This window comes from Astyanax mexicanus, chromosome 13, assembly GCF_023375975.1.
Source record: "Astyanax mexicanus isolate ESR-SI-001 chromosome 13, AstMex3_surface, whole genome shotgun sequence".
Classification (NCBI taxonomy): Eukaryota; Metazoa; Chordata; class Actinopteri; order Characiformes; family Acestrorhamphidae; genus Astyanax; species Astyanax mexicanus.
Genome location: NC_064420.1, coordinates 13,448,180 through 13,467,659, shown reverse-complemented (window position 1 = coordinate 13,467,659; position 19,480 = coordinate 13,448,180). Strand labels below are relative to the sequence as shown.

The window sequence follows — 19,480 nt, the reverse complement described above, 5'->3', positions numbered from 1 at the left end:
GAAGCTTGCCACACCCCAGTCAATAAACTAATAAATGTACTTACCCAACAGTTGTTGTATCTGGGTAAAAGCTGATGCTATCTCATTATTAACTTTCCAAAGAAGATGATGCAGACTGATCAGGGCCATCAGAAGCATTTGGGATGGAGGGCCAAAGATTAGTTTTGGCCCAGAGTAAATTTTTTGTAGGGAATACTACAAAATAATAATTTTGTAAATACCATATGCTATTTTAGAAAAAACTGAACACTGTCAGACGGCAATGGGGCAGAAGTTACCTCCTCCAGTTTCAAGTAGCCTGCACTTTCTATGACTGTGGTTGTTGTAGGCAACACAGAAAAATGCAAAGTTGACTTTCAGTGGTAAATACAGCTGTGGAAAAAAATGAGACCATTTAAAAAAGATGAGTTTCTTTGGTTTTCAGCAATTTCTCATTTTTTGCAAATAATACAATAAATGACAATATTTTTATTTGGAATTTAGGAGAAATGTTGCCTGTAGTTTATAGAATAAAAAACTATGTTAATTTTACTTAAATATATACCTATAAATAGCAAAATCAGAGAAACTGATTCAGAAACTGAAGTGGTCTTCCAGAGCTGTATATTCTCCTACCGATCGAGTGCAACAGGAACAGCACTGGGTGATCTAATATTTTATGTTAAAATTGAGATCCCTGCACAAGACACAAATAAACACAGAAGACAATGTATTAGATTCTCTTTTTTATTAGCATGCAGTTAGCAATTCTGACCCTTCAACACTAAAACAAACATATTTACACACACGCACACGCACATACGCACACACACAGGCAGACAGATGTTTTGAAGTCTCTTGAGTCCAGTGCAGGTGTACAGTACTAAAACCAGTGTTATTTCCAATGGGTTTTTCACATTAGGAATGGATACTCAAAATGACAACAATACATCCACACACAGACACACATTCCCCCACACATTCACACTGCTGATGCTGTTTGTGCTATCAAAGCAAAAGGTCAGTAACTGAGGGCAGGAGCTGGGCCAGTTCTGCCTCAATATTGGCGGTTTTGGTCACTGGGTTGCCACGTAGGTCCAGTCTGGTCAGCCTGGGGCAGGAGGCCAGTGGTTCCAGATCAGAGAGCTTGGAGATTTCTGAATACAGAGTTAAGAGTCTTTTCTTCATTGAGACATGCTAAAACATCGCATAAACAACAGAGTTTATTTCACCAGCTTCTCACTACTGGTACCTGAACTTCTTTATAAATGATCCTGAACATAAAATTTCAACTTTAGTGGAGAAGAAACTCTTTAGGTCAATGTAAAATTATTTATTCAACGTCATTTTGGAGGATTTTCACAAAAAAGTAAAGTTAGTAACAGTCAGATTCAATTGATTCCATAAAGTAAAAACAGAAGAGTGGAAATGCATGCTGATGGTCTTTCCTCAAAGAGGGTTGATGAGGTTGTGAATTTCACTGTCAGGAGCCTGAATACTGACCCATCTGACTGTAGTCCCACACCAGCATTCAATCTCTAAAATTCTAAAGCCTTAGTTTGGCTTGAACAACATTTATTTTACGTTAAATGCAGGCAATCCTGCATTTACATTAAGACTAGAAAAGGCTTATCAAATGAATTTATTCATTTTGTTCTTCCAGTTTAGTCATTGCCAGTCCACACCAAGTAGCTAGGACTCAGCACACAATGGTAAACGCTTGGATGTTTCTCAAACTCACATAAAACACTACTGCTTCTTTTTGAACTGCTGCTAATAAAAAAACAGGGTTTGGAGGAGAATACTAAAATGCAAGTCCTTTTATTTAAGCTGGCTTGCGTTATGCTGAGGGAAAGGGGGGAATACAGCGTGTTTGAGGCTAGCTATGCTGTCTGGGACACCCAGATGTGAATAGCTGAAGCATTACTGGGGACTGAACCTACTAATTTCAACTACTAGCTAAAGTCAATTATATATATAAAAAAAAATGAAACCACTGGAATAAACGGGAATAATAAAGATAAGTGAAATAATTAAATGAACAACGGTATTTAATACACTATGAAGTTTCTCAGACAGGGATTAAGCATGGCCTTAGACTGCACAGTATTTTAAATGAAGATTTTCCACTAAAAGAAAAGAATTGTGAATGACGAGGCTTAATCTCTGTCCTGGAAGCCATCCCTATAAACTTGCATTGCTTGTTAGCTACAGTAGCATCTTACTACCAAGCGCACACTAAGAGTGTACTCACACTAGGCACAGTTTTGTTGAATCGTGCTGGACCACGGTTCTGCCCCTCCCCAGTCACCTGCCTGCCTGCACTCACACTGCATTTAAACAATCCGTGCCCGAGCGCGCTTACGTCACTCACTGCTCAGTGGGCTTGCCAGTGTTGTGCCAGTTTGAGTTTAGCACTCCTGCCTGTGACACGGTTAAGAGTGATCACACTAGTCAAACGAGCCGTGATTTGGGGGAGGGTTACCGCACGGATTGCCTAGTTGTGAGTACACCCTAAGAGTTAGTGTGGTCCTTTGTTTTGTTTCACATGTTCAACCAAGTGATTAACAAACCTGATTCAGCTAAACTTGGTCTTAGTTGTAGCATTTTGTGACCAGCTTGCTCAGCCTAGGTGTGTTCCACATGATCTGGTCACCCAGGATCAGTGGGATAAAGTGCTTATGAATTAACAGCTTGCGTGCAATGCAACACAATAAAAGTAAATTACTAAAAGAAAGTGAAGGTAATTACACATTATTTGAGAAGCAGCAGGAATGGAACAGGACTGTTTTGTTGCATAAAGGATACGGTTGTTTTTCAAAGACACTTCTTCTAGTTTTGGCAGATGGTACAGTCCCTCCAGATTACCGATTGCATTATCATCAGCTTCCAGAACCTGGGTGTGTGGGCCAGAGACAGAAGCAAAAGGACATAAAAGATGGGCAATATAATATATCATTTTATATACTGATATACAATTGTAATAAACTGTATTTATGTGTATAGTGGGTAATAACAGCACCGCTAGAACAATGAACACCTGCATGCATTTTACAGTAAGATCTGAAATATGTGGATAACAGGGCTGTTTGGAACAAATGCACAAGGTACAAATTGTTTGATTGGCTTCTATATTGATGGGGTCTATATTCTTTTGGGTCTGGTTAGCACAAGTTGGCAAGTGGCCTATTCTGTTAGGCCTGGCTGGAATACAGCCTTCTTCTCCTGGTTGACACAAGTTAAAAATGGCATACAGCCTGTTGGGTCTAACTGGCTCAAGTGCAAAAGTTTATAACCTTTTGGGTTGGCACAAGCTAGTAGCCTGTTGGGCCTGGGTGGAACAAATTAACAAGTGTCTGGACTAACTCGCAAAAATGCACAGGATAGCTATAGTCTGTTGTAGGGCTGCACGATATTGGAAAAAATTACATTGCATAAAAAAAATAAAATAAATAAAGAAATAAATGATTTTAAAAAATCAACTAAATATATATATATTGCAATATTAAACAATGCAGGATGTGACATCACAAAACCCTCCCCAGTTAGCGATTCAGAGTCTGCCGATCACTCAAAACCCGCGGAAAACAGTAAAACAACAATAATCAGGCATTAAAATGGCCTAAATAAGAACGTTTTTTTTCTGGAATTAAAAGAAGATTTTAACTAGCAAAACAGCAAAACTGTGCCAAACTGAGGGGCACAGCATTAAATAGGACAGACAGCTACATTTTGCGTGCACAGTTAACCCTGTTGGATGTGGTTGGTCCTTCTTGGTGGTTTGCTGACATTCCCCTGGATACTGTGGCTCTTAATACATCACAAAGACTTGCTGTCTTGGTCACAGATGCGCCAGCAGGTTATGGCTTGGTTGAAATAAGTTGGCAAGGGGCCTTAAAGCCTAATAAACCTGGTTTACACTAGTGTACAAAGAGTCTCCTGTTTATAAGAGTTTTTCTATTTGGAAAGTTCGGCACAAGTGGCTTTTAGCCTATTGAAACAGTTGGAACAAAGTGACAAGTGACTTACAGCCTGTTGAGCCTGGCTAAAACAAGGGGCTCTAGGCTGTTAGGACCAGTTAGAACAACCTATAACCTGTCAGCCATGGTTGGCACAAATTGACAAGGAGCTTGTTTGGCACAAGTGCATAAAGAACCTCTCAAAACTAAAAAAAGTTTACCTCCAGGCACTGCAGCATGGAAAACTGGGGTGGGAACCTCACAAGCTGATTTGAGGACAGATTGATGTGTGTGACCAGTAGCAGCTGATCCAGGTGGCAAAGAGTGCTCAGGTTCTTCAGAAAAGAAGAGAGAAGACAATTAATCTAGGGACAGACTTAACTGGGGCCTGAAATGTCTTCTTGTACAAAGCATCAAAAGAATACGCATAACAAAGAAATGTACCATACCTTATCAGAAAGGCTGAAGACCCGCACCTCTGCATACTCCATCTTTAGAATAGTATTCTCAATCATGAACTTACTGCAGAGGTCGCTGTAGTAAGAGCTACGCATCGGGTCTACTTCCTGAAGAAGAGAGGGAAAGATTTATCCTTAAATATTTTGAGAGGGGTATCCGGTTAATAAGGTTTAAAGACTTTATTCTGCTTCTCCCTTGTGGTGCATTAGTTTTACACATTCTACAAAGTCATAGTCAGAAATGGCAAAAAAAAGTAGATAACCAAGAAACTGTGGCTTCCTCTGACCGAGCAGTTTTTACAGAGAGATGCTGTAACTCCCAAATATATGATTAGCTCTCAGGATTGACTAAATAGGGAAATTTTGTCTGATCACATATAATTGGCTGATACTAATATGTAAACAATTGATTTCCATTTATAACTTAAATTATCCAATCATTAAAGCTTAAAAAAAAGAAATAAAATGTATAGCATAACATTAAAACCATCTTCCAAATACAGTCCATGAGACCTGCCTGAGGTTGTGATGTTCTGATCTAGCTGTCTATCACATAACTATCACTTCACATTCAAGAACTCTTTAGTCATGACTCTTCAGTCATTTTATTTCATGTCATTTCTACTTGCATCACTCAGTTTAGTCAGCCTGATAGAGATTTATTAACCTTTAGTGTTTGGAAATGAGCAAGCGTCTCTTTCTCATGACCCAAAGGATCCAGCGCCCTCATCAGGAGGACAATGGTCAACAGACACCCTGAAAGACAAAGAGAGAAAAGGAAAGAGATGAGCCAGAAAAAAAAACATACAATGTGGAGTTTTCTGTGTTTTTTCCTGGTTTTGACCCTCTGCTAATTCCAGTTTTACACTACACTTTCAGAGTCATTAGTTCTGTTTTTCACACAACAAAACTTGTCTTGTAATATGGAATCTTCTAGTGGTTGTGATTTTCACACTATATGACTATCTTTCACTAAAATAAACCTGCAACTAGTCTTGGTTTGTATACTTGCTTTGTCACAAAAACAAACGTCAGAAATAATGCCATGCCATGTTTAAGACAGAAGAAAAACATACCGATGAAAAAAGGCAGGTATAACTCCACCCTCTTTTCCTTACACCTGTCTTGCACTGTCACTGGCAGATATGTATAATAAGGAAGTAGAATTACTTCACTACTATACTTAAGTAGTAATACTTTTACTTTGATACATTTTTACTTGTTACCAGGGGCACCCTTTATTGTGTTATCTGCCGTGATGTCCCACTCCTGATACGTCCTGTGTGTGTGTCCGTGCACACGCATGTGTTCTTGTGCGTGTGTGTGCTCGCGTGTGTGTGTGTGTGTGTGGCCACTGGCCAGCTATTCACTCTGTCAGTTGTGGATATTGGGTTGGTTTTCAAAATAAAGGGCCATATTCAGATTCAAGTGAAAAGAATCAGGTAAAAAATGTATCAGTATAAACAGTATTTAATTGCTCAGTGTGAGCAGATGTCCTGAAAAATCCATACTGAGTTTTGAGTAGCTTTTCACTCTTAACTTTTATTAAATTAAACCAGATACAAAAAATTCAGAAGGTATTTCTTGACTGAAAAAGTTTAAAGCTCACCTTCCGTTGTTTTTTCTTTCATTTTAAAATGTCTAGTTGTGGTCTCTAGTATGAATGAATGACATGTGAGCCGTTTTTGTAAAAAAAAAGTGCTCAGGTGTCTCTATAGCTCTTTTTTAATGGACTGTTTTAGGGGTGTGTCCAAAATGACCGGATTCCAGCTTTGCTCATGAATATTCATACATGCAAACAGCATGCAAATATCTCTCCTCTGATTGGCTAGGAGCACTGCGACGCCCCTCCACCGCTCTGCCGCTCACTGCCTCCCACCTCCTAACTGATGAGCGGTGATGTTGCGTCGCTTCAGCTCCGCCTCTGGGAGTTTCTCGAGCCAAGGTGGGCTGGTCTGTGAGTTTCTGCCTACGTAGGCAGAAAGATAATTCAAAATTCACCCGTTTTTCGGAGGGGGGGAGGGGGGATTTCTTTGCTTAGCTCCTGCAGACAATGGGGGCTGCAAAACAGTTTAATGTGCAGGTGTACACATTCAACTCGGAGAGACCTACTGTATTCCACAAAAAACAAGAAAAATCGGATTTTCGCGGAAGGTGACCTTTAAAATCTCTTTATCTGCTGAAAAGATGTTTAAGCAATAACAGACCCCTAAACCTCTGATCCTAGAATCCTGCTCATTAAAATGATAAAAATGTCACTTTGTCACTAAAGCCAGAGCGGTAGATGCTGTACAATATCACTGGGTTTGATGAACGGCTTGCTGCTTAGCTTCTCTGTTGGTTAAGTTTGTTTAGAGAGTTAATTTAAGACTATATGTAAATGTACTCTATCCTGTACATTTCTGTTCTTGTGCTGTTGTTACAGCCAAAGGAAATGAGCCCCCTTTAAGCCTAAACATTTGAAATAATATAAACATTATGATATTTAAACTTCAGACTTCTTTCTGTAATAAATACATAACACAGTACTTGTACATTTACTTTCAGTACTTGATAAGAACATTTTAGAATAAACTACTTGCAATACTTAAGTACAAAAAATGTTGAAAAGTGTGAAGCTTAAAGAACACTTCAACTTCTACTCAAGTCACTTTTTTAATAGAGTACTTTTACTTTTACTAAAGTCTGGGACTCTAGTACTTTATACATTTCTGGTCACATGGTTCCAGTTACAATATTTATCACTAGAGCTGGGCGATATGGGAAAAAATCTTATCACGATATAGTTTTCCATATCAGTCGATATCGATATGTATCACGATATAAATCAAATCACTTTGTGTCACACTTAAAGGTTTGTTTTTATTAGTGAGAGAATAAGGGAGTGATGGAAGTTTTATCACAATATTTTTTTCTGTATCTCCATAATTATTAGGGCTGGCCCGAATAGCATTTTTTGAGCTCCGGATATTTGGCAGTAATTGGTAGCGAATATTCCAATATTAGTTTTTAAAAAAAACAAATTAATCATGAACGCGAGCCAGAACCCGAGCTTGAACGTCAGCCTGACTCAGGCGCTGCATGAACTCGGGCTTTTTTCCAATTTTTTCCAATTTTCCATGACTGAAAAAAAAACTTGGGCTATAAGCTCAATATTAAATATTTCGTTTGTTTAGAAATTATTTTATATTCTTAAACCATGTTAAATTATATTAGATTAGTAGGGCTGGCCCGAATAGCGTTTTTTGAGCTCAGAATATTGGGCACTGATTGGCAGCCAATATTGGAATATTTGTTTTTAAAAAGACGGATTAAAAACTGATTAAAGTAAAACAAAAATTGCAACTCGGCCCCTTTAATTCACCACAAAGTTTTCCAAGACCCAGCCGGAAAAAAAAAGATTTCCCACCTTTTCCTCAGCTGGGTCGGGCTCAAAAAATGATTTGTGATAGGCTGTTTTTTGGTTTGTTTGTTTAAGCACTTAGGCTTTTGTACTGCTGCAGTGCAATATTTAGATTTTATATTCTGAAATTCGTTAGGTTTTATTTCTTTTAGCATTTTGAACTTTTTTTCCAATTTCAAATGTATTTTTTTCTGTTCGTTATGTTCTATCGGTCCTTGCGTTTTTTGTAGTTGAAGTTGAATTTAATATTGAAGTTCAATATTTCTAATTTATATTTTGAAATTCGTTAGATTATATTTATTATTGTATTTTGAGCTCACTTTAGTTGGTTATTTTCCAAATTCATATCTATTTTTCTGTTATTATTAAATGTTATTAGCTTATTAGCTTAGCTTGTCATTTAGCATACAGAACTTCTCACGGATTTTTAATGAATGTTGATTTATTAATTTAAAAGCTGTACCTTATTAAAAGTATTTTAAGCCAGACAGACACTGTGTGATTTTTTAATGAGTTTATCTGCACTTTTAAATGGTTTGTCCTGTAGGAAACGCACACGATTTGTATGCTGACACTGTTGTCTGACTGAGGAGCTGCTTTCCGTCAAATGCAGCCTGTAGGCAGGAAAAAATCCAGCCAGAACCGACCATATCATGAGCCAGTTTTAAAGCCAGTAATTTAGTAGAGCATTAAACTACAAATCTGAGATGTACCTGCTGTACTTCTTAATCTCTGCCCCCAAAACGGTCCATTAACTTGCTTGACAGACGCGTCAAATCCCCCGCGAGCACGCGCGGCGCACAGCGCACCGATTAATTCATGCGTTGAGCTTTAAACGCGCAGCTGAGCTGTAATTGGGGAAATATCACAAAAATCACAGTGTGATTTGTTACATTAAAAAAAAGACCATTTTCTTCCGCCTAATCTGAGAGGAAAGCGGTGTTCTCGACCGGCCCGAGTTCATGCAGCGCCTGAGTCAGGCTGGCGTTCAAGCTCGGGTTCGGGCTCGCGTTCAGGCAGATAATCTAAATGATAAATGATTTTGTGTTTTTGCACTTGGGCCATAAGCTCAATATTAAAAAGTTCGTTTGTTTAGAAATTATTTTATATCCTTAAACCATGTTAAATTATATTAGATTAGAGGAAAGTCATTTAGACATCATTCTTAAGGTGTTTTTGTCCTGTTACCGCTCCGCAAAAAAACCTCTTCCTTTAATCCGCGCCCCACATACACATTTTTGCAGCACCTGCCCCGAGGTCCTAATATAAATTGAATTAATTACATTTAGTGCTTAAAATTTACTTAAAATTTATTTAAAACGTGCTGAACAGTGCGGCCGTTTATTCCCAAAGTACAAACACTATGGTTGTTTGCGTGTGTCGGGCCATACTCCACTATTCTTTAGGGTTTTTTGTTGCATGCATGAGAATAACTATTACAATTTTCTTAACTATTTATTAATTTGCTCCAGCGTCTTCTGGATTGATTACACGTTGTGTTTTCGTTGTTTGCCGCGCCACTTAGACGGAAATGGAAATGAATGTTTATCGAATTCTATTGCACAGGCTTATCATCGTCATCGAGGGAAAAATTATCGCGAAACAAATCGATATCGTTATATCGCCCAGCACTATTTATCACTCTGCTGGAATTTGAATATTAAACGTGCTAGATATTTGAAGGGGGCTTTCAATGCAATAGTGATAATTTAGCGAGCTCTCAAGCTGTGTATTCCAGCCGTTCATGCACTGTAACTGAGCCGGTGCTAAGCGAACCCCAATTTGCCCCCAACCTGAGACTTTTGTTGGCAATCTCTGGCAATGATGGCTAAAACCGTGTAAGTGTGCACCTCACATTGGTCTTATTAAGCAACAATATCTCACTATGCATCTGCTGCGCACATCCCAGCATGAACACACACACACGCACACACCCACACTCACTCACATTTGTTCTGAGGCTCCAGCTCCAGGAGCTGAGTACACGACTGGAGCTCAGACTGCAGAACTGACGTCTTCTCCACAGACAATTCACTCCTGTTACACACGCAGACAGAAATAAAGCAAACACACAAAAGAATAATTTGTACTTTGTTAAAAAAAAAGTAGCTTAATGCTTTAGACAATACATGTGCATGCAACTACACACACAGACACACCTGAAAAGCTCCTGGTCCGTAGCGGAGTCCCTGCACCAGCTCTCCGGGCGTCCTGAACACAGAGGAGGCAAAGATGTTGGAACACAATAACTTCAGATCAGCAGACATCACTGAGCACCAATCAATCTAAATAGATCTGGTCTGAATTTGGCCTACTGTTTACAGTAACACACCTGTATAGAGGGCGCAGTCTCTGTGTGTGTGCTTCTCCATCCAGTGCACCGTCAGGTTGTGCTCGTTATTGATGTCACTAACAGAGCCAGGAGGCAGTTCACACAGCTGAGAGATGGAGAGAATGTTTTAGAAAATACTGTTTCCACCCACAGTCCATACTGTTTATATATAAAAACTAAGGAGTTAAAAGTGTTTGTTTCAAAAGCACATCAGTACTGTATATTTATAAATCCAGAAAATTCACGGTTCAGTTCACACCTTGGTATAAACCCCATGATTCGGTATGTTTTCAGTACGGTTGGTGGAAAACAAAGAGTCTGGGCATTCTGTATAGCCTCAACTTCAATAATTTCATAATAACAACAAATCTTTAATCTTAAAATGAGGCTCAAGCACTTTTATTAAATGCTTAAAACCAGAGTTCTCTCCTATTGTCATCATGAGAGGCTCCATCTTTTGAATCTTGTTGGAACAAACAACCAATGAGCCTGATTGTGGAGCTTTGTTAAGAACAAAAACAACAGCATTACTTTCACTGCTTAAACTACAATTATTTTCCCTAAGCATATAACTGAATGTATTTCAGTGTTTGAGTTCTTTTTAAGAAATATCAGCATTAGACTGTTAAAATAAATTATATTAGTGGTGTCAATCACTTAAAAATGAATAAAAAATCATGATTCATTTTTGGAAATACTGAAATTTCCAGTATTATTGTGAGGGGGAAGTAATAATAGTGTAGTGTGGTTTAGGTCTGACAGACTAGATCATTTTGTGCTGTATTATAATATCTCAGAGAGAGAGAGAGAAAGAGACACAGTACAACCGAATTATCTGTGTTTCTGCCCGCACTCTCTGCACAAGTGCTCCAGCCTGCATTGTTGCCAGTCAGAGCTAAACTTCTCATGGCAGACTAAGTCAGTAGCAAGTTGCTAATAGCAACAGTGCTACAAATACACGTTCTGGCTGAATCAGTACAAATGCATTCTCTATATATTTTAAACATTTTTTATGGTTATCTGACAGAAATCAGTTTTCTGTGCTGTGTGTGAACTGACCTGGTCTCATTAGCATATGTATAATGTAATTTAAGTTTACCCAGACTGGACTGTGGCGGAAGCGAGGGTGAGCACTCCTCCACTCGACCCGTTGCTGCTGCTGACCATCCAACACCAGCATCAGACCCTCAGTCAGAGCCTGAGAGAGACACAGACAGACAGAGAGACAGACAAATAAACCAAGAGAGAGAGAGAGAGAGAGAGAGAGAGAAAGAGAGAATCTTACCAATTAATCCAAAGTTAAAAAATATTATTAATCCAACTGTTGATTTAAATGCAGGAGTGTCTTACATTTACAGGTTTGGAGAAAGCCACAGCTACTCGCTCGCCCTCTCTACTCACATACACACAGCTGATCAGCTCCTCTCGCTCAGCTGCACACACACACACAACATGACGATTAGATACGGCAGAGAAAATCAGACACAGTTACCAACAAAAATTCCCACATTTAGACACTCACCTCTACCAAGCAGCCAGCGGTAGTAGAACCAGGCACTCTGGTCATTTGGGTCAGTAAAGAAGGCATTCTGCACCAGCTCATATTCTGGACAAGAAGAAAATAGTTCAATGAAGTAGAAATAGGCAAAATCTCTCTTAATAAAAAGAAGAAAGAAAGTGTGTAAACTTATTCAAGTATTGTTTCCTCAGGGGACAGCTTGGGTACGCCTATAACTGTACAGGCATAAGGTGTTTTCTTGTGAGTGAGGCTAAACACTGGTCAGCATGCCCATGGCAAGGCAGCAAGGTTGAAGCAAAGTCTGATAGTAGGAGCCAGACTGAAGGGACATTCCATTTCAAGTTATACAAGCATTTAACATTCCATGTTAAACAAAAGTTATGTGTGTCCCAGGAATACATCATAGAAAGCATTACCACCCACAGTGGACAGTGCAGTGGGCAGGACCAAAGTCAGTGGACACAACACCTGTTCCTTTCCTCTGACACTTGACCTGTGAGTGCAATCTTTTTTTTTTGTTTTGGTTATTTATTACTATTAAAACACTTGTATAATTCATGTACAGATGATAAAGTACTGAACAATGAATGTTTAACAATGTCAGCAAGTTGTTTGCTCTTGTTTTGAGTTTTGAGGAACCATCTCTGTCTGGTTCCAAACAGCACAAGACAGCCCTCTACTGGACGAGGTGTGAAACTGACAATATTGTACTTGGTGACTTTATTATGTTGGCATTTATGAAGGTGCATGTAATTGGATCTGGACATGTTTCAGATGTTCAGATCAAGATTATTCAATGCAGTTTAATTTGCTGCATTGTGAAACTAAAATCCATGGACATTAAATCCCCTTAAATGGTTAAATATCTGATCATTCTAAGTGTGTAATTTTTGTCTAATATATTTCTAATATATTTTTCCTTGTTTAAAGTAATGTAATCTACTAAAAAAGTGTCTTATTTCATTGACGGATATTTTTGCTTATTTTAGATGTAATTTACTTAAAGCTAAAACAAGAAAGTTAGAAAGTCTTCCTATAAAAGTCTTGCTATAATATTTTTTTAATGATACCAAAATTTGAAATATTAGACATTTAAGGAAATTTCACGAGCTAATGTATACATTTTTGCAGGCTATGATTCCAATTTGATCATTTCTATAAATAAAAATTCTGGTGCATCCTGGTTCACTCACAAGATATTAGTGATGGCAAAAGTGGAGCTTTGTGGAGGTTGAATCACCCCTTACCACAGTGGTGGACACTGTGATTCAAATAAATCAATTAAGTTTAAATCTAAAAGTTTCGATTTGGACATCACTACAAGTTACTAACATACAGAAGTACTTGGTGTGGGATTATGAGGACGACTTCACAAATTCTACTTATCTTTTTAAAATCTCCTTATGAAACTCTGCATCTATTATAAATAAAGTCAGCCTTTAAACTCCTACAAAAGTCTACAAACTCATTGCTTGTGCTCTAAACATTTATGTTTGTTAATAGTGCTTGAACTCCAAACTGCCACGTGAAATGTAATCTGAAAAGAGACTTACCACTCTTACAGGGGGTCAGGACAGCACATTGAAATCAACATTGCTGTAAAACCAAATGTATGTATTAGCTGGCTGTAAGCCTCCTACCCTTGAGAAGCTGCTCCTCACAGACTCTGTGCGAGTGTGTCTGAGGCGAGGCGGTGGGTGACGTGTGTGTGTTGTTCTGTTTTCTGCAGGGCGACGCAGGCTCAGAGCCGGGCTCCGGGTGCAGCAGAGGCAGTAGGGTGCTGCGGTAGTGCCAGCTGGAGTAGTTGGAGAAGTTGGAGCCGATCAGACGATCTGTGAACTGCAGCTCCTGATCTACGGGAACGCCAGAGGCCTTCACCACCAACCGACGATAATCCCAACAGTGGACTGAAGAGAGAGCAAGCAACAGAGATGTTAAGAGAAGGCACTGCTCTGTGATGCTCTACACATCATTCCCATATCATTTTATAAATCCTTATTCACACAGTTCTACAACAGGCTTCATTCACTGACACTGTTCTAAAACAACCCATTATTCTACACCAGGTTAACAACAAGGGTTCAACCATGCACTCTAATGACGATCCTACACCAAACAAATTTTCAACTGATTTTACTGCAGACAAATTTCCGGAATCACGAGAGTCTTGCTAGAGTTGAGCTGCGGTTTAGTCATCTCGATTGTTCATTGAAAGGTGGTTAGGACTGAAAGTTTAAGTCAGTCTTTTTCTCGTCCTGGCGTTTAGATAAAATCAACCACGTTTAATATTCATGGCATCACATCAATGTCAAATGTCGGGGGCGCAAAAATTAACCTATGTGTTTTTAATATTTTGCGTGTGCTAATTTACTTCATGCAGAGCAAAAGTGAAACTCGCAAAAAAAGGGGAATTGTGTGCGTGCTAAACAAAATATCGCTCTCAAACTTCATTTTTCTCCTCTCTGGTGTTTTTTTTTCCTCTCAAATGCACAGTTCTCCTCACGCACTATGAGAATCGCCTGCAGCTTCCCTTTTGCTCGATTAAGGCTTTTGCACTTGAGTGTAGAAGGGGTGGTTTTGACAGTTTGGGAACAGAGTCAGGGTCGCCTCCCTCAGGTAATGTTATTGGCTGATATCTCCAGGGTTTGTGACGGACTGCTTACTACCAACAGCCAGAGGAGGGCGGAGAAAGAAGGACAGCAGGAGAGTTAGCTAACTAGCTATGCTAAAATCCAAACAACCGGCTGAGGTAAATTTTTTTCACCCCCATTTTTTTCACCCCCGACTTTTGACATGGATGTGACGTCATAAATAACATAAATAGTGACGTGAACAATGTCAACAACCAAAAGAAGAGCTACGGGGAGCCACAAGGCAAGCGTGGGAAAGTTTGCTTAACTGGACATGGTACACTCTGCACATTCTGCCGTGTCTTGGCTTTTTTTTGGCAGTTTTTTTTTTCTGAACTACTCACTGCACTCACAAAAGCAACCGTAGCCAAAGGATGCTGCTGTTTCTGCTCTGCTGTTAAACAGCTTCTCTTTCTGTTAAACTCCACCAGAAGCATGATGGGAAATAATCTCTGAAAGAATCTAATTGCAGTCTTGCAAATAGTGACCCTGCAAGTTTCCCAGTCTTTGTAAAATCTTAGCCTGAAAAAAAGTAACTTGTCCTTGTGAAAGGGATGTGAAAGGGTGTCAGACTTCAGACTATTAAAAGTCTTTTCAGAGTCTAGTCTGTCGAAGTCGACCTGTGTATGGTTAGCATAAGGATCCCCACAGTGGTGTATCTTTCATTTCTCAGTTTAGAAGGCCTGTGTACCCCCACCCCATACTTACAGTTGCGATCGTCCAGGCTGAGGCAGCGATCACACAGGCTGAGCTCTCTGGCCCAGTCCGGCCGCGGCAGTCGAGATGACACCCACCCCCGGTGGTGCCAGCTGCCATAAGACTTGGGGTTCATTTTTAAACACGTCTCAATGAAGAACAGCTCGGCTTCATATAGCTTCTGTATCTCATCCTCCTCCCTACAAAGACAAAAAAGAGAGTGTGAGAGAGAGAGAGACAGAGAGATTAAGAGATCAATCTCCGTCTAAGATACAGTAGATAAGTTATGGGCCGCACTGCTCAGGTGCTATGTAGGAGAAGGCTGTTCCAAAACGAAGGATGTGCATTTACACCAGAACCAGGAGAAGACTTGGTTTTAAAATGCGTTTATATATTTTTTAAGTTTATAACTTATATAAATAACTGAAAACTTTTTAGAATCATCCTTTCTGGTGTCGCCACAAAGTAGCCTTGTTAGATAGTTCCATATGCGTAAACAACTACTACAGATGCTTCTTAAAAAAAAAAAAAAACAGTCCTACCATGACCTGCTCTACTTCTACTGCAGTATAAACTTTGACACACTAACTACTAGGGGTGGGAATCGTTTACTATCTCACGATTCGATTCGATTCCGATTTTGGGGGCCACGATTCGATTCAAAATCGATTTTTGATTCAAAACGATTTGATTTATAAAAATTTCTGCTTCTGGCTTATGAATCTTATTGAAAAAAGCCTCCAAAATATACACTGGTCCTGAAGCAGGTAATGTGTTACAAAAACAATAAAATGTGCAGGAATGTGGGTCCTCAGTGACAGAGGAATCACTGGGATATCACAATGACGTTAATGAACAATAAATAAATAATAAATAACACTGCTTTATTACCAGGCTACTAGCGGTGGTGTGTAGGTGACGCTGCTGGGCTGATGTGATGATAGCAGTGAAGCGCTAAAGTTCAGGAGCAGCTGCTGATTAACTAGTTAACTTTAAGGTCGTTGTATTTCTTCAGAAAGGGAGCAGGAGGTGGAGAAATTAATTCATATGGTCCATTCCTTAATTCCTCTGTGATGAGGAGCTGAAATTAGCTCTGATTAGCTTATTGTTATTTTTCCGTTCCGCCTTAAATGCTGCAGCCCGCTGCCACCTGTAGCGTTATTTAAGGTGGAACTGGAAAGTTAGCTAGTTAGCTAGCTAACAGTTACTGAAACTAACTACTAGCGATCTTTTTTATGCTTGTTATGAAGCATTCTGCCATAAAACATTAAAACTACACGTTAATCTAAGGTAATATAGTGCTTGTTCTGCCATCTTACCGGTGATTCTCAAACACCTACGCTCTGTGTGTGTCTGGAAGATCTCCGTTTGAAGGGACAAGCGCTATCCCCAGGGTTGCCAGGTCCAACAAAAATACCCAGCCCAAAATCAGTCTAAAACCCGCCCCTCAGAATCGATTTTGGGACATTTTAAATCGATTCTGAATCGTAGTAAATGAGAATCAAGATTCTTATGTGAATCGATTTTTTGGCACACCTCTACTAACTACAGAGGTAGTGCTGTGACGAAAGCACGCTGAAAGTTGTAGTTCTCACTTCACAGTCTCCAAGTGGAGAAGGATCTCTCTCCTGTAGTTCCACAGAGTGGCAAAGTCTGGGTTGGAGGATAAGAGCTGCTGCGTAAACTGGAGTGCTTCTTCATCCAGCTCACCATTACTCCTCTGTGGGAAAAAAAAAGACAAAATAATTAAAAAAAAAAAAAAAAATCATAATTTACCAACACAATGAGAGCATCAGGTCTCTTATATCTTTGTGTTTTTCTCCAAATATAACAAGGTTGCAATCAATGGTCACCAATTGTATGTCCTTTTCTCGATATACACTACTGGCCTGTACTGTTCTGTACACTCCCACACACACTTTATACTGCATAGGAGTTCAGGAAATGGACGAAAAATGTGATGTTCATTAATGATCTTAGACATCCTAATATTAATGTGAAATAAAGATCTAAATTAGTTTAAGCTCCTTTTTCCCCAGGATAAGAAGTAATTTAGTGTGTGTGCGTTCACTTTGGACTTTTATATACAACCTGACATATATACTGACCTTACTGAAGATCGCATCCCGAACCGTCAGGTAGACCTTCAGCTTCTTCTCTCGCCCTTTCCTTTTCTCCTCCTCCTGCTGAGCAGTGGACTTCACCTTCACCCGTCCGTGCTGTGAGGGAAAGGGAGGGACAAAAATGTCAGATGTATTGATAGACAGAGATAGATGGATGGATGGATGGATAGAGATTGACAAAAGGACAGAGTGAGGGAGAAAATAAATGAGAAAGAGAGAGACAAAATTTGAATGAGAAAAACAGGGAGAGAGTGAGGTCCAGGGATGACCTGGGTATTTTATGGACAGAGAGTGTGAGAAAGAGAAGAAATATAAATAGGGAGAACAGAAAAATAGAGAAAGAGAAAAGAGATAGAAAGAAAAAAGAAGGAAAGTGAGAATAGAGAGAAAGAGAACAAAGACATAGAGAGAAAGAGAAAACAGATAGAGATGGAGAAGAGAGAGAGAGAGAGAGAGGGGGGGGGGAATACAGTAATAGGGAGAGAAACCAGAGAGAGAATAGTGAGAGAGAAAAGTGAGAGAGAAAAATGAGAGAGAAAAATGAGAGAGATAGAGTGAGAGCAGAGATAGAGAGAGTATAGAGAGAAAACAGAGAGATACAAAGAGAGAACAGAGAGATAGAGAATAAAACAGATATGTATAGAGAGAGAACAGAGTGACAGAGAGAAAACAGAGAGAAAGAGAGAGATGAAGAACAGAGACAGAGAGAGAGGGAGAACACAGGGATAAAACAGAGAGAGAACAGAGATAGAGGGAGAACAGAGAGATAGAAAGGGAGAACGAGAGGTAGAGAGGTAGAGAGAGAATAGAGACATAGAGAGATGTGAACATGGTGTGTGTGTGTGTGTGTGTGTGTGTGTGTGTGTGTGTGTGAGAAACACTTACCATATCAGCTGAAGTTCAGGAGGATATTAAACCTGCAACACAGAACATGAATGAATGAGCATGACGGCACAGAGCTCACTGCGCATGCGCGAACCCACCCAGTCACAAGCTCGGTCCCAAAGTCCCACATTGAACATAGTAACATCTTTAAACACACAGACAGACAGAGAGAGACAGACGGACGGACAGACAGACCCAGCCCTGCTGTTGAACAGTAGCAGCAGGTCTGAGGGAGATGATTCGCTGTGTCAGCTCCGCCGCACTCACCGCGGAGATGAGGCGCTGGCTCGGCGCTGGCGGGCTGTCTGGGCGGGCGGGCGCTCCGCTGCCCCCGGGGTGCGGTAGGCGGTGGTGTCTGGGTGCGGTAGAGGTGCGGTAGGGGATGTGTTGGGGTGCGGTAGCGGTGTTTAGGGTGTGGAGGAGGTTCAGCTGACGGTGTCGCAGGCTGAAGAACTCTCCGTCTCTTGTAAACAGCGTCACCCTGACCTCACTGCACCTCACTGTTGCCCCCTAGCGGACAAACCGCGCGCAACACTTCACTATTAACCCACCAGAGTCTGGACCCAGTTCTAAATATCCATTAAATAATAACTGAATACAATCAGCAGCTAATTAGGGTTTATTCTGACACGACCACATGCCTTCTGTTAATAGTAGATATTTTATGACTTTCTATGTGTTTATTTAATCATTTTTGTCCCAAAATATGTATCCACACATATTGAAAGAATAACAAGCATAACAGTATTATGGGAGGAATAAAGGGAAATAATAGAAACAATACCAAAACTACTAATACAAGTAACAATAGTAATAACATTAGCAATAATCACAGTATAAAATTAGGAAAAAAATAACATCTCTCAAACAACACCTGAATATTTCCAAGCATTCCTTTTGGGCATCTCCAAGTGTTGTTTTCGGCATCTCCAAGTGTTTTTTGAACATCTCATAGTGTTCTTTCGGGCATCTCATAGTGTTCTTTTGGGCATCTCCAAGTGTCCATTTTGGCATCTCCAACTGTTCTTTTGGGCATCTCCAAATGTCCTTTTTAGCATTTCCAAGCATCCCTTTTGGCATCTCTCAGCATCTCTTTTTGAACGTCCAAGTGTCCATTTTGGAGTCTCCCAGTGTCCATTTGGGCATTTTCAAGCATTCCTTTTGGCATCTCCAAGAATCCCTTTTGGGTATCTCTAAGTATCTTTTTGGAAGTGACTTTTAAGATATTTCTAAGCAAACCTTTTGGAATCTTGAAGTGTCCCTTTGGACATTTTCAAGGTATTCCTGAGGTCACCTCAAAGTGTTTATTTTGGCACTCTCCAAGTGTCCTTTGGGGAATCTCCAAGTGTCAATTTGGGCGTCTCCAAGTATTCTTTTGGACATCTAGTGTTCTTTTGGGCATCTCCAAGTGTTCTTTTGGCATCTCCAAATGTCCATTTTTGCATCTCCAAGCATCCCTTTTTGGGTATCTCTAAGTATCTTTTTTGAATCTCCAA

The 19,480-nt window shown here is 39.8% G+C and overlaps 1 protein-coding gene across 1 annotated transcript; it reads right to left on the bottom strand.

Annotated features, from left to right (window-relative positions):
- Positions 1-712: 712 nt before the first annotated feature.
- rabggta (Rab geranylgeranyltransferase subunit alpha) lies at positions 713-18,472 on the bottom strand. Its single transcript, XM_007233420.4, has 17 exons — positions 18,252-18,472; positions 17,985-18,016; positions 17,085-17,195; positions 16,572-16,696; positions 14,989-15,176; positions 13,291-13,557; positions 11,654-11,737; positions 11,482-11,564; positions 11,231-11,329; positions 10,132-10,237; positions 9,959-10,010; positions 9,748-9,836; positions 5,064-5,152; positions 4,388-4,504; positions 4,160-4,273; positions 2,788-2,875; positions 713-1,136 (listed from the first exon to the last, which is right to left on the bottom strand). The coding sequence occupies exons 2-17, from the start codon at positions 17,985-17,987 to the stop codon at positions 988-990; spliced, it is 1,764 nt and encodes a 587-aa protein (XP_007233482.3). The 5' UTR covers positions 17,988-18,016; positions 18,252-18,472; the 3' UTR covers positions 713-987.
- Positions 18,473-19,480: the final 1,008 nt, after the last annotated feature.

Coding starts and splice junctions, on each gene's coding strand:
- rabggta (XM_007233420.4), bottom strand. Junction 10,011..10,131: donor AGACTGCGCCCTCTATACAG/GTGTGTTACTGT, acceptor CTCTGTGTTCAG/GACGCCCGGAGAGCTGGTGC. Junction 1,137..2,787: donor AGTGTCTTTGAAAAACAACC/GTATCCTTTATG, acceptor CTCTGTATTCAG/AAATCTCCAAGCTCTCTGAT.